Source organism: Triturus cristatus, chromosome 4_2 (genome assembly GCF_964204655.1).
Source record: "Triturus cristatus chromosome 4_2, aTriCri1.1, whole genome shotgun sequence".
Classification (NCBI taxonomy): domain Eukaryota; kingdom Metazoa; phylum Chordata; class Amphibia; order Caudata; family Salamandridae; genus Triturus; species Triturus cristatus.
Window position 1 is genome coordinate 46,132,468 of NC_140586.1, and position 14,694 is coordinate 46,147,161.

A 14,694-nucleotide genomic window follows, 5' to 3' on the forward strand; every position below is an offset into this window, starting at 1 on the left:
CATACACAGGCGTCACCGCCCCATCTCACTAGGCGTATAAACACCTTTTGTTTTCAAAGCTACTAATTAATCTTTATAAAACATGGAAATCTCACTTGGGGAGAACTGCAATAAACAACTACAGAAATAGGGGCTAAATATCATAAGAGAAAATAAACTACCTTTAGATTAATTTGAAGGATTACTGATGAAAGTGTATGAATTTTGATATTTCAGGAAAGGTAGAATTATGTAACCTTCAGTAACTAAGTATGTATGTGGAAATTGTATGGGGTGTACCCAGCCAAAATACAGCAGGGCACTGTACAGGGACAACCGTACAGTCAACGAGTGACAGGAAAGGTGCCTGGGTTGAGGGAGCAGAAGTATATTGTTATTGCATTGGCATGAACTGTTCTGTAAAGAGGTGCATCTTCAACTCCCTCTAAATTGGAGCCGCACTGGAGCAGTCATGATGGATACGGAGAGGTCTCTGATCCTAGGTGCATAGATAAAAACGACAAGAAGAACTATACTGAGAACTGGTCCTGGTCTGCTCTATCGTGAGAAGTTACAAGATTTCTACACTGATCTTCTACATTTAAACTTATGTATCCACTCCTTTAAAGCAAGGCTACAAATTCCTCTTTTACTTTCTTGTCATATTCAAGCAGCTGCCAAATGTCAAGAGATTTTCTTCTGCCTTCAACTACAAGTGGTACAAAATGGGGTGGTGATGGACGGAGCATCAGAACCAATCAAACACTCACACCCAGTCAACAGATCTGGGTTTGATCCATCACCGTTCTTTAGCCCATTCTGCCACCCCAGTTCAGACATGGCCATATGCAAATCAGTCTGACCCTGTGCCTCATGGGAACAGTCCAGCCCGAACTGACAAGCCATGCCTACCCTGCTCCGTCCATCACCACCCCCTTTTGTACCGCTTTGTTCGCCATAAGTTGGCAGGGTATGCTCAGACGTGAGTCCCTTGCTCACTTTGCCACTGGATTCAAGCAAGCCTGGCTGAAGACGGCTGAAATGCCAGAAACCGGTCCTAGGAAGCTTGTTTCCGGTCCAGGGAAGGCATGGGTTGGCAGTTCGGGCTGGACTGTTCCCATGAGGCACAGGGTCAGACTGATTTGCATATGGCCATGTCTGAACTGGGGTGGCAGAGTGGGCTAAAGAATGGTGATGGATCAAACCCAGATCTGTTGACTGGGTGGGAGTGTTTTTTATTGGTTCTGATGCTCCGTCCATCACCACCCCCTTTTGTACCGCTTTGTTCGCCATAAGTTGGCAGGGTATGCTCAGACGTGAGTCCCTTGCTCACTTTGCCACTGGATTCAAGCAAGCCTGGCTGAAGACGGCTGAAATGCCAGAAACCGGTCCTAGGAAGCTTGTTTCCGGTCCAGGGAAGGCATGGCTTGGCAGTTCGGGCTGGACTGTTCCCATGAGGCACAGGGTCAGACTGATTTGCATATGGCAATGTTTGAACTGGGGTGGCAGAGTGGGCTAAAGAATGGTGATGGATCAAACCCAGATCTGTTGACTGGGTGTGAGTGTTTGATTGGTTCTGATGCTCCGTCCATCACCACCCCCTTTTGTACCGCTTTGTTCGCCATAAGTTGGCAGGGTATGCTCAGACGCGAGTCCCTTGCTCACTTTGCCACTGGATTCAAGCAAGCCTGGCTGAAGACGGCTGAAATGCCAGAAACCGGTCCTAGGAAGCTTGTTTCCGGTCCAGGGAAGGCATGGCTTGGCAGTTCGGGCTGGACTGTTCCCATGAGGCACAGGGTCAGACTGATTTGCATATGGCCATGTCTGAACTGGGGTGGCAGAGTGGGCTAAAGAATGGTGATGGATCAAACCCAGATCTGTTGACTGGGTGTGAGTGTTTGATTGGTTCTGATGCTCCGTCCATCACCACCCCCTTTTGTACCGCTTCAACTACAAGTGGCATGTTGTGATTTCAAGATGTCTCATTCCAAGGGATGATCTGTGGACTGTAACTGATTACTCTTTGTTAACACCCTGCATTCCTTGTCCAGAACTAAATTGATGCATTCCTTTACATCAGTGAGTGATTACAGCTTATCTTTCCCACCAAAGTTGGCAAGCTAGTTATGGCTTATTGCCACATACATACATACATACATTTTAAGGGTTTTGGCTTTGTTGTGCTTGGAAACCTTCTTGGAATCAGATGTCACCATAAGACAATTCTGGTTTCCAACTTGAAAAGTATGCCTTGAAGGATCAGAGACCCTTTACAGTCAAAGCTGCTAGCATCTAAAAGAAGAGCATAGTGTTGTTCCTGCACCAATAACCCAAACAACTTCAATGATGAAAAAACACTAATCTGTATGTTGTGTTTTATTTTATGTAAAATATGGTTCTTGATGAGCAGCCTATCTGAGAACATGTGTCTATATCTTCGAAATTGTGAAGCACAACCTTATTCGAAAGCTTGCCGAGATCTCCCAGAGAAGGTTCCTGATTAGCTTGGGCAATTATGGGAGCTGGGGCAAGAGGTTTCCACTGCCCTCTCATGGATGGAGAAGACCTTTAGAAAAATGAATGGTCTGTAATAAGCCTGCATTTTTTAGGAGGTGTGGTGTTCTGCTTTATTTTTGACAAGTATAAAAGGTCCAGAGTACAAAGACGGAGCCAAAAGAGAGCCCCCTGTTCAGGTATAAGGAATTAACGAGACCCCTAACAACCTGGCGGGAGGACACCGGGCTCAGAAAAAATCTCCCAATTTCTGACCTTGGCAGTGGTGTAAAGAAATTGAGTCAGGTTATGTGCCTCTGTCACTTATGTAAGTTTGAGGGGGTCAAAATGGGTCATAACCAGTCCCTTTACTGTTCTAACCTTGGAAAGATTGGCTGGAGACAGATTAAGGCTTGTGGTTCTGTCTCTCTTGCTAGTGTGGAATACAGGCTGAAGATAAGCCAATCTCCAGGGTCCACATCAAACTGTTGTAAAGGGCTGCATAAAGTGCCTTACCTTAATTGCTTGCAGCTCTTTGCCCTTATCTTTCTCCTCCCGGACCTTGATCCTTCCCTCATCTTCTTCACCACCAGCGTTCTCCCGATCCATCCTCTCCCGGCGCTCTCGTCGATCTCTCTCTTGAGGATCCTCTGATCAGAAAAAACAGAAAGGGGGATCATGCATCAGTGGAAGTCAGAAATAAAGGGATTCCCTCTGCCTCACAACATGCGAGACAGAGAAACACGGACGGTGACCATTTCCTCAAGACATATGGAACCAAAGATTAACAGGGGACAGTTTTCTGTGAGACAAATGAAGAACCATCAAGCAGGTCACTCAACTGACACAAACAAGGGTTCTAGATAAATCAAGGAAGACAACTTACCAGGGGCTGATACAATCAAAGATCAACATCGACAGGTGAGTGATACATGAAAACACATGGAGATAGCTCACAAGGGAGACTGAATTAAAGGCCAGAAGGGGTAGGAATGTGTGAGACATGTGCAGAGACATCAAGGGGACTCAGTCATCCGACATAGTCACGACAAGAGGTCCGTAAGAGTTAAACGTAGACACTGAGTTAACACAGAGCAAAAAGGCTAGAAAATCTGTGGTGGAGTTACAATATCTCACATATGATAAACTTCATGAAATGGCTCTTTTACAACCTTAATGCTAGGAGAGCTAGCTCTCAACCACTCAAGAAGCCACAGGTGTTCACATTATGCCAATACTAGGTGAGATCTATGCACCTCTCTAATGTCAAACTATCCTTCACGAAGAATGTACTCATCACAAAAAGTCAACCACTGAGCCAAAGAAAAAGTCACAGCAAACTCAGCATGACCAACACCATGGTACGAACTTAAAGCATCAGCTTTCGCAGTATCTCTTCTTGAAGAGTTCCGCCACAATGTCACTACACCTTCACTGCACAGGGGATAAAACAGCTACACTAGCACCATACAACTAAAGACAAGGCACACAAACAAGTCTACTGCCCTTAACTACTATCACAAATCGCTATATGTGTGTATGCAAAAATGGCACCTAGTGTGTATGTAAATAGCTGGTGTGTGTGTGTGTTAATCATAGGTGAAAGGTTAAACACTGCAGAAATGCCTTTAAACACAGTGCAAGAGCTCAACAATCCAGTGTGTGCTAACCACAGTGTCCACAACAACAGCAGTGTGTGTGAGCAGAAGTGTATGGCAGGGTATGCATGAATGGGAGTAGTGCAGTGCACAGGCACCAAAGAAGCACAGGATGGGCAATCGAGTGTCCGCCATGTCAAATGGGAGATGATCAGTAGGATTAATGCAGAGAGGCACAATGCAAATGAGTGGCAGAGTGTCTAAATTGACATCGCACAGCATGGGTAAATGGCAGTGGTGCAACAGAGTTGCTGTGACCAGGCCTGAGAGAGCAAATGTGTGCTAAGCAGTAAAAGTAATAGAGCTCCAACCAGTGAGAGTAACAAGTAGCAGATAGTTTCAAAAAACGAGAGCACTACCTAGGTAAATAACAATGGCTCGACGTTTAACAGAATGACACAGTTAGTATACCTAAACATGGAATGGTCAGTTTAACAGGCGCAACACAGCAAGAGTAACTGGGAGGAGGGCAGTGTAACCCAGAACAAAGCTGTTGTAGAGTGGGGAGGGAAGTGTGCAGGTGGCCAAAGGGGTGGGGATATTTGACCAGAACTGCTGGGGGAGGTTAAATATAAATTGAAGGATGCATGGGGAGGAGCAGAAAAGGGTGAGGGTGCGCATGACAGATGGACGGGCGTGCATTGCGACAGTGGTGGGGAGGGTTTGAGTGAAAGTGGGGTTGCACTTTACAGAGAATGGGACAGGGTGCGCTTGATCGAGTGGTGGGGTAGGGTGTGCGTGCAGAGGGCAGAATGCGATTTGTCGAGAGTGGAAGTAAAGTAAATGAGATGACCACAAAAGGGAGCAGCATGTGCATGATCGAGGCAAGGGTAAGGTGTTCATGACCGAGAGAGGGGGCAGGGTGGGAGGAATGGTGCTAGTGACAGGGATGGGACAGTATGGCCATGACTGGGCATGGTGACAGTGATGGAGCCAGCTTGGATTTGATGGGTGTGGGGGGGGCGCAGGGTGGCCATGACGGAGGGTGGGGGGGCATGGCTGTGACGGAAGAGGGCAGGGTGACCGCGGTGGAAGAGGGCTTGGCAGAGTGCATGTGACTTTGATGATGATGGAGTAAGGGAGTGTGTGACCAGGGAGACTGGGTGTACGTGTGGGATGACAGGGGATCGGGTATGCATTACATGGAGGAAGGGTGACGGGATGTCCGTTACCGGGAAGTTGGGAGCAGGATGTGCCCGACAGAGAGAAAAATGGAGACAAGAGGTTAAGGAGAGCTGGATACACTTGACCAGGCAGGGAGTTGGAGCGCGAAGGCGCGGGAATGATGAGGACAGGTTGGGCATGGCAGTTGGTGCAATGAGGAGCAGGTTATGCCTGGCCAAGGGGCAGGGTGTGTAAGACAGAGGATGTGAAGGGTGGGAAGTTTTTTGCCTATATGAGCATCAGTGTCATTGCTGCTTGATACATACTCTGCATAACACTTGGGTTGGGAGGAAAAACTTACAAAAGCGAAGAGGATTGTGGGAGGCTGCAGACAGAACCTCTCACTTACCGAAGGGCATTGGTGGAGCAGAGGAAGTGCACACTGGGAGGAAGAGTACACAATACATAGTTCTACGGATGGAGAGTTATGAGGCAAAGTGACGTCTCCGATTAGAACAAGCACATTGTTATGTTCTATAGACAAACAATATATTTTTTGTTAATTTTTTATGGCATAGGAATACAAGGTTTCAATTTTCTTTTTCCTTTTCACCTTCATTACTTTTTATGTTTCTACTTCTATCCCTTCCTTTTTTATTGCATTACATGGAGGAAGGGTGACGGGATGTCCGTTACCGGGAGGTTGGGAGCAGGATGTGCCCGACAGAGAGAAAAATGGAGACAAGAGGTTAAGGAGAGCTAGATACACTTGACCAGGCAGGGAGTTGGGAGCGCGAAGGCGCGGGAATGATGAGGACAGGTTGGGCATGGCAGTTGGTGCAATGAGGAGCAGGTTATGCTTGGCCAAGGGGCAGGGTGTGTAAGACAGAGGATCTGAAGGGTGGGAATGACAGAGTGGGAGCAGGAGGAGAGTGACAGAGGGGGGGCTGTGGCGTTTAAGGTGCACAAGAGGTAGAGTGCATGAGACAGAGGGGGGTCAGGGTGTGGTCTGCGTGACAAATTGAGCTTAGCAGAGGTGGGCAGAATGTGTAATTGAGGGGGGCACCAGACGTGTAACCCAAATGGGCAGAGTGTGGGTAATCCAGAAGGGTGTACAGGGCATGTAACCAGAAGTGGCAGGGTGAGCAGTGCCGGCTCCTCCGCTAAGGCAGAGGAGTGTCGTCCCACAGGAAAAATAAAATGATAATAACAATGGTATTATCATTTTACTTTTCACTATTATCTGGCACTGTAAAGGCGCAGGCGGGCTGTGCTGGCCGCAGAGCAGGGGGAAGGGGAGAGGTTTGCACACTTTAAAGTGGGCAGGACTGCTTGGCCGGCCATCTTGGCCCGGCCAGTCATGTGCACTTTGCATGTTCCCCACCAGGCTGCATTCCACAGCCTGGTGGGGAACATGCCCAGGCTCCCATTCTCCGTCTGAGCGCCAAACCACAGCATTCAGACCAATCACAATGCTGCTGTAAGGTAGCTTTGTGATTGGCTAGGGGAGCCTGGGTGCTTCCTGTTCCTGTGTGATACGTTGACGAAAATGGAGGAGATCCAACCCCCAGGAAGGTAAGTGCATCTTTCTTTTTCATTAACGCCCCCCTTTCTTTTTTTTTTTTAACACCGCTCCCCGCCCCACCACTACTGCCTGGTCGCAACCCCTCCTGTGTGTGTGCATAACTGAGAAGAGTCATGAAGTGAATACTCCAGCATAGGTAGGATGTGTGTAACCCAAGAAGATCACAAAGCACTTAACACAGAAGAGACGCGGTGTGTGCAACGCAAAGGGGGCATAACCCAGAGGGTAAACAGTGCATGAAATCCAGTGGGCATCATGTGTGTAACCCTGAGGGGGTACAGTACGCATAACTCAGTCGAAGACAATGTGCATAATCGAGAGGGGCACAGGGATTTAGCACTGCCAACCATTTTCCATAAAAGCAGCTCCCTCTACAAAGAATAAGAACTATTGGGGGAAAGCTAATAGGTCTAGAGTTGTTTTTTATTTTGAGTTTTATATCGCACAAAGTAGACCCGAAGAGATCAGGTATCAGAGCGCTTTACAAGAGGACCAGTTTTGTTACAATTAAAACATTTGCCAGGAAGTACAGCTTTACCTGCCTTCCTTTCTACATTTTGTAGAGCTCAGTTACTTCTAGTTAAGAACTGTCCCTTAATCCTTTCTGCGCATTTTCGGACAGGAAGTGCAGCCTGCGTCCTTGCTTAAAATCACTGTAGAGAGTGGTATTCATTTGTATTTCATGTGTGTCTTTAAATGATTATGGAACTTGCTGTTTCAGTATTCTATGATCTAGAATGTTTGTTGTGCAATTTACCATTCTGAACTTACTACTGTAATTGTAATGGACATGTCGTGGGTCTCTCTGCTTTGGAAAAAAAGCTTTCCTAATTTCTTCACTGATCGAAGCGTCACTCTTACGAGGAGCCTGCAACATTCACCCATGCCAAAGACGGTGGGTTGTAGTTTTTTGCCGAACTACCACAGTGCACATGAAGCAGAAGTTATACTATAGCTCCTGCTTGTATGTACAGATTTTCCTGCTTCCAACGCGGGACAAAAGCGAAGAGCCCCACTACAACAGAGCATGGGCTTGCTGCATATGAAACACATTAACCGAAAGGCTCTGCTCTGCTGTAGTATACGTATATATTGAACAATATCCTTTGGAGAAGCCTGAAAATAATTAATATGCAAAGTTGTACAGTAACTGTCAAAGCTATTCCACTTTGCAGCTTAAGAAGCCTGTGTTTTAAGATTCCTAGCCTTGTTCAATATGCCAATACAGTTGTGAGGTAAATGCAAATACCCAAACTCTATGGCATCAGGAACCAAACCCCCAAGTCAAGTTAGTAAATCTGGTAGAAGTGGAAGTTTGCAATGTGGCAGAAAGAACATTTTTAAAAGTCAGGTAAACCAAGGAAGTTTTTTGCCTATATGAGCATCAGTGTCATTGCAGCTTGATACATACTCTGCATAACACTTGGGTTGGGAGGAAAAACTTACAAAAGCGAAGAGGATTGTGGGAGGCTGCAGACAGAACCTCTCCCTTACCGAAGGGCATTGGTGGAGCAGAGGAAGTGCACACTGGGAGGAAGAGTACACAATACATAGTTCTACGGATGGAGAGTTATGAGGCAAAGTGACGTCTCCGATTAGAACAAGCACATCGTTATGTTCTATAGACAAACAATATATTTTTTGTTAATTTTTTATGGCATAGGAATACAAGGTTTCAATTTTCTTTTTCCTTTTCACTTTCATTACTTTTTATGTTTCTACTTCTTTCCCTTCCTTTTTTATTCTTTTTCATTTGTTCTTCTCTAAATATGTACATTTTAATTTTATATATAAAAAGATTACATTCCAATAGTATACAATATTATGCTAACTTGGTGTTTTAAAACAATTTGATATTGTAACTTCTCTATTTACTTTTTGTGTAATTTGTTTTTGTATCTGTTATTCAATCAAATATTTTCAAACTAATAAAAAGGCACATCGACGCAGTGCCTGTTAGAAAGATAAAAAGCAAGGTCAGCTGCCTGTTCATTCACCCTGAATGTAGGAAATCCAACTCTTCCCTGATACCCTGAGACGCAATGTGCTTATATCAGTGTTTGAACTGAGCAAAGGGTTTGGACTCTACTCAGACCCTTTTATGTTCAATGGCAAAAGAATTAAATCATGTCGCAATGGCAAGTTAGCCTGTTCCTGGCATTAGCCACTGTCTCTGCATGGCCAAGGGAGACTTGGGGACTGTTTCCCATTGCCGCAGCCACGAACTTGAAGTGCATGCACCAATGACAATGAGACAATCACTACATTGATTTAAAATATTACATCCACTTTGATAATTTTCCCTGGCACTGGAAAAATACACTAAGGAGTTGTTTGTCAGCCTTTTGGCTTTGTCAATGTCTGTTTTGTTTGTCATTGGTTTTCGAAACGTGCTTTTTGGGAAAACTGCCAGGCCCTGGTCAGTGTAAAAAACAACAATATTTGTTTTTGTCTGAAAACACAAATATTTTTTGATGTTGAAAGGTACACATCATCCTAGTACTCCCTAGTACTGAAATGTACTACATTGTGTGTGGATGTGCTTCTGGTGCGACAGCAGAATGCAATCACTCACACTGAGGTTAGCCAATGGGCTGACTCATTGCTCCCAAGCTGTATACTGCACTTTAGTGGGTGTAAGAAAAATGAGAATGACACAATAACAAACCAATGGATAGGCCAGGCTTAAAACCCTACAAGTATATTTACATATACTTTCAATATAATCAAAAGGTCTAGGCTGAACCCAGATCAAAGAACCAAAATTCATTGTATAGAAATGACACATCATATCTCGTAGGTATTCGGGACCTTAAAATGTTAATATTGCAATTCCTTGTAAACTGCGAGGGAAAGCTGCATTCCCTCCTTCCTTGAAATTTACAAGGAAACTTATTAATGTTTTGTGACCACGTATGCAGTATCAAAGCCTTGAGAAGTTAAACCCTGCCATTGTAGTGGATAATCGTTTTCATTGTGGAAGCTGTTTGTGAGGGACAGGTTCTACTGGGAGAATGACAACTGTGGGCAATAAGGAGAGCAGACACTCTCCTGCTGTCTCTTTAACAAAGTGCATTTTTTGGCACTGCAACCCGTTGCTTTAGGGGAAATGGGTAGCAATAATTGCATTTTGCCAATGCTAGTGTACGGATAGGGGTCTGCTGTCCCTTGCAGTCCTTACATTCGTAGCTGGTCGCATCATGAAGATTGATAAGACAGGACTTCAACAAATCACCACAAACAACCTCTTTACACTATGCCAAATTGTTATGTCTTATTTGGTCAGGTTTCATTGCAGAGTCAGCAAACACAGCTTTGGGACACAGCCAGGTCGACAATACATCTGGCCTTGGTTGGGTAGCTGAGAAGAGCACACTGTGCAAAAGCAAAAAGGTACAGTGCATGTATGTCAGCGTCTAAATGTGCCTCAAAGAGAGTTTGCATTAAAGTCATAGACTGCTTGGCTTTCACTTGACAGCTGCTCCCTTCAATTTTGTAGCCTTTCAAAAGTGGTAGTGGAGCACAAAGTACCAGAGGACACTTACCCATCATCCTCCGCCCTATTTCCTGGAAGGTCTTCCTCTTCTTACGCTCCTCTTCGATCAGCTTCTGTCGTTCCTCAACCTCCTGCTGTCGCCGCTTCAGGGCCACTGCCTCACGCTCTGCTTTAGAGAGGAACTTGGGCTGCAAAAGATCACAGGTACTTGAGACTGGGGCACTGGAATGTGTGCTGCGCTATGCTATTTGGAAGACTGTGCAGAGGTCTGTAAAAGTGTGAAGTGAGATCCACAGTTGGCATGCAAGGATCTGGTGGAGGTGGGATCTGCAAGAAAGTATGCTGGCTACCTTCAATCGGATGTTGAGCTAGCATCTTCAGGAGGATAAGCTGGTATCAGGTCTGAAGAAGAGTGGCTAACATCATGTCTGCATGAGCCATCTCAGACCCACCTGTACGGTGGTGACTTGAGATCTAGTCTGCAGAGGGAAACTTGGCATCTGGTCTGCAGAAGGATAAATATGGCCTGGTATGTGGTCGATGAGCTGAGACCTTACTGATGGAAGTCTGAGTTGAGGGCTGGTCTGCACAAAAGGCATCTAAGGGTGGATTCCAAGTAGGGTGATGTAGCATCTTCAGCAGGCAGATTAGACATTGCCTTGTTTGTATAAATGTAAAAAAAAGGATTTAAAAAAAAAAGGGGTAACCCTCTAACCATCAACCCAATAAATCATTAGAAACCATACACAAAAGGCATCAGTCAGTATGTGTGAACACATAACTGTATAAATTATTCTTCATAACCATTTTTGTGCAGCGCATCATGACAAAATAAAACATTCAAAAGGACATACCTCAATAACTTAAATAAAAAATTGGTAGGCCTAAAACAACAACAAGTTAGCTCTACCAATGTTTTGTTTGAATACTTAAGGTATGTTCATTTGAATGTTTTATTTTGTCATGGTGCAATACGCAAAAATGGTTATGAATAATAAGATAAAGTTAGGCATTCACACACATTCACTAATGGCTTTGTGTATGCATTCTAATAATTGATAGGTTTGATGGCTAGTGCCCCCCCCATTTATTTTACGCATATGCAGTCAATGATACTTTACACATCAGCCTGAACAGACCATGTAAAGTAAATCAAATACATTGTCTGTTCGACGGTCACCCACAATTCGGAGGAAGGTGTGCTGGAATCTGTAGGGAGTGAGCAGGAATATGCAGCAGGGTGTGTGGATATCCAGTTTGTAAAAGGGTGTGAATGAGTTCAGTGTACAAGAGAGGGTACTCGGGTCTGACCCGTAGGATCTGCTCCGCAGAAGGGCAATGACAAGACGTGTAAGCTCTGAAAGAAGGTCAGAGTCTGCCCTGCAAATGGGTGGTCTGAGCCCAGCATGCAGAAGGAAGTTTTTTGCCTATATGAGCATCAGTGTCATTGCTGCTTGATACATACTCTGCATAACACTTGGGTTGGGAGGAAAAACTTACACATTCATCCCTGGCTAACTCAATCACACAGCACGTCCTCGAGACTGGGGATATCTGGATGAGGATATCTGGAGGTGGAGTGTTGGCATTGATAATCTTTTTTGGTTAACAGATCAGCTTGTGGCATGCCTCCCTTGTGAAATGGTGTGTTATAACTCTGTCTTGCTCTCCCACGCAGGAGTATCTCTGTTTAAGAGATCTGCCAAGTGGTGGGCCAATCCAAGGGCTGGTGCAGCTACAGGAGTGAGTGTGGCAGTGGCGTTAGTCCCGCGGCCCTAGGGTAACGTTGGAGAGGGGCAGAAGTGGCTGGGTTATGTTTTCCGGTGCGACTAGAATCACTCTGTAAGCTCCCCTGCTCTGTCACTCGTCTCCCCCTCATTCTGTATCTCCTTGCATCAGCTGACCCCTTCACCAAGCTTTCCAGCACATCTACAAGACAGTTGATATATATGCCAAGCATTTGTCTTAACGACACACCTCCCCCCCACCCAACTGGAGGCCCAAGAAACGAGGTCATATACAAGAAAGATGTGAGAAAACCCCCGGGGGCCAGATCGGATGTCACCAGCATTCTTAAGATACAGGGCCTGACTCACACAAAGGAAATGAGCCAGACCCTACAATCCGTTTTTATCAGGTTGGAAATCATTGCATAAACTCTTCCTTAACAGACGCTTAAGTGCCATGGCAAAAAAGAAGGGCTCAATGTCAAGTAAACCTCAAGCTGGCCTAGTCCCAGTCCCAACCTCACCCTCAGCGCCCACTCATGTGCCCCTGACTGCCCTAAGCGCCTTTTCAGCTGTGATGTGAGCAGGTCAGCACAAAAGGGTTGCGGACTGGGGCCCGCTTGAAGAAGTCCAAGTCCACCCCAAGACCCAGTACGACAGCACCCCACCCAACTAAGTAATACTCCGAGCAAATATCTGGCCAGTAAGGCAAAAACAACTGAATATTTCTTTCGGGAGGGCAGGAGCTCCCGACTTGAAACTTCAGTCCCATCAGCTCGAGTAGTTCAAGCAACCCAGGCGCCTTCTATCCATTCGGAACACTCAATCCCGGTCCCACCAACAGAGACTATCTAAGTAGGGCTGAGTCTCCGAATCTTTTCTTGCCCTGCCTCGTGCAGGGACATTTCAATTATCGAACTATCATCGAACAGCATACTACGTGTATCACTTGAATGCAACCCAAATTCTACAGTAAGTCCAACAACTGGGACAGGGTCTACACACAGTGCAAAGGCTGGGCTTATGTTGCAAGACGACACAAACGCTCTTAGAAACCTTCATACTGCTCCACCCCCCCCCCCCAAGCAGAGCCTTTGCATCTCCAGCGCTTCTTTGGAGACCCAAGTAAATGAACCAGCCCAAGGAATTCAAGGGCCCTCTGATACCAAAAGGGTGCATGTATCACTACCTTACCTGGTACAGGACGACATGTTTCTGGAAGCACACACACAACTGGCTGGAAACCCTTAACAACGACAACTATCGCGGCACTAGCACCCAACAAAATGCAGTTATTCCAAAGATAAATTCTGGTAAATGCCCCCAAATCTTAATATTGAATGACCAAACTGAGTTACTAACTAATTGTGCGGGACCAGGGCATTTCTTTCCTTCACACAGACACTGATCAGGGGAATTTACTGGCCCCCAATAATTCCACCCTGACCGCCCTCCCGTGGCAGTCAGATAAGCTGGAACTTCAACTGGACTTGATAAACACATTAGCCACGTCCATAACCAGGCTGGAGTGTAAATTCAATGCCCAACCGGATAATAATAAAACCTGTGAAAGGACCAGCACCAGCTCCTGCCACCCAATAGTAGAAAAATTAAGAACCCTTCCGGACGTTTTTATCTACTATGATAACAGACTGGAAACAGGTTTTAATAGGGCCCATCAACACAGGCGCTCGCTGTACACCTGAAACTCTGACTGCTTTAGTCACCATTGTGGTACCAAATGCTGCCAGCTCACATCACCGGGGACTATGGCACTGGTGGCCAGTTCGGTAACTATCACCAGCTACTCACAAAACGCAGCCCCGTCACTCGGCAACCAGGTCAACCCAGTGACCATAGATACTGCGCCCCTGAAGAACAACCAAATGCCACTCAAAAAATAGCTTCTCAGTGGTGCAACCTGGGCACTCCAGCGACGCCACACTCACAATCATCAATGACCAACTAAGTGCAAATTTACCAGTACATACCCAGGACTGTGGAGTGCATCTACCATAGGCAGTGCCAATCTCAGTGAACCAACTCAGTCAACTAACCCATGGAGCACATCTTTGTCAAAAGGATCCAGGAAAAGGATGAAAAAGGCCCAAAACAAAGCCAGAAAAAGAACAACAACTAATAATGCAAAAGCTGCCCCAAGCACAGGCACAACCCGCAACTGAAATCCTGGCCAATGTGTACCCTATCTTCCTGGGAATTCCACCCCCAAGGAAGATACAGAGTGGAAGGAATACAAATCAACCGGAAGAACCTTGTGTGCCCTCCTGTCCAGCATAAGAAGACCAAGAAGAGGCAAATACTAATACACACCTAGGAGATTCCTTTCCAGTTTCATAATCATCCAAGGCTCAATCAAATAAAAACAAATGCCTGGCAAAAGCCTGTACTATCCTCAGAAAGACCCTCAAATCCATTTAAAACCCCAGACCTGGACAATATGACTATCTCGCAAACTTAGGTTAATCAGTACTGGGAAGGGAAACTAGGAGATAAGATTGTGGCCAGCTGCATGAGTAGCAACCGTTCCATCAACAAACACGATCTGAACAAGCATCAGCAAAACTGATTCTCACACCCCTCTATCACTCTGAGGGCCAACACAATCTCTTAAACCGATCCAATCTGTTTAGA

At 45.7% G+C, this 14,694-nt stretch overlaps 1 protein-coding gene across 2 annotated transcripts in view; it reads right to left on the bottom strand.

Annotated features, from left to right (window-relative positions):
- Positions 1–14,694, bottom strand: part of DDX23 (DEAD-box helicase 23) — a 105,191-nt gene that overhangs the window by 51,645 nt on the left and 38,852 nt on the right. For both annotated transcript variants that reach the window (XM_085600399.1, XM_085600400.1), the window contains exons 6-7: positions 10,365–10,503; positions 2,989–3,122 (exon numbers count right to left, since the gene is read on the bottom strand). In XM_085600399.1, coding sequence (XP_085456525.1) covers positions 2,989–3,122; positions 10,365–10,503 — 273 coding nt within the window. The remainder of the gene's footprint in view (positions 1–2,988; positions 3,123–10,364; positions 10,504–14,694) is intronic.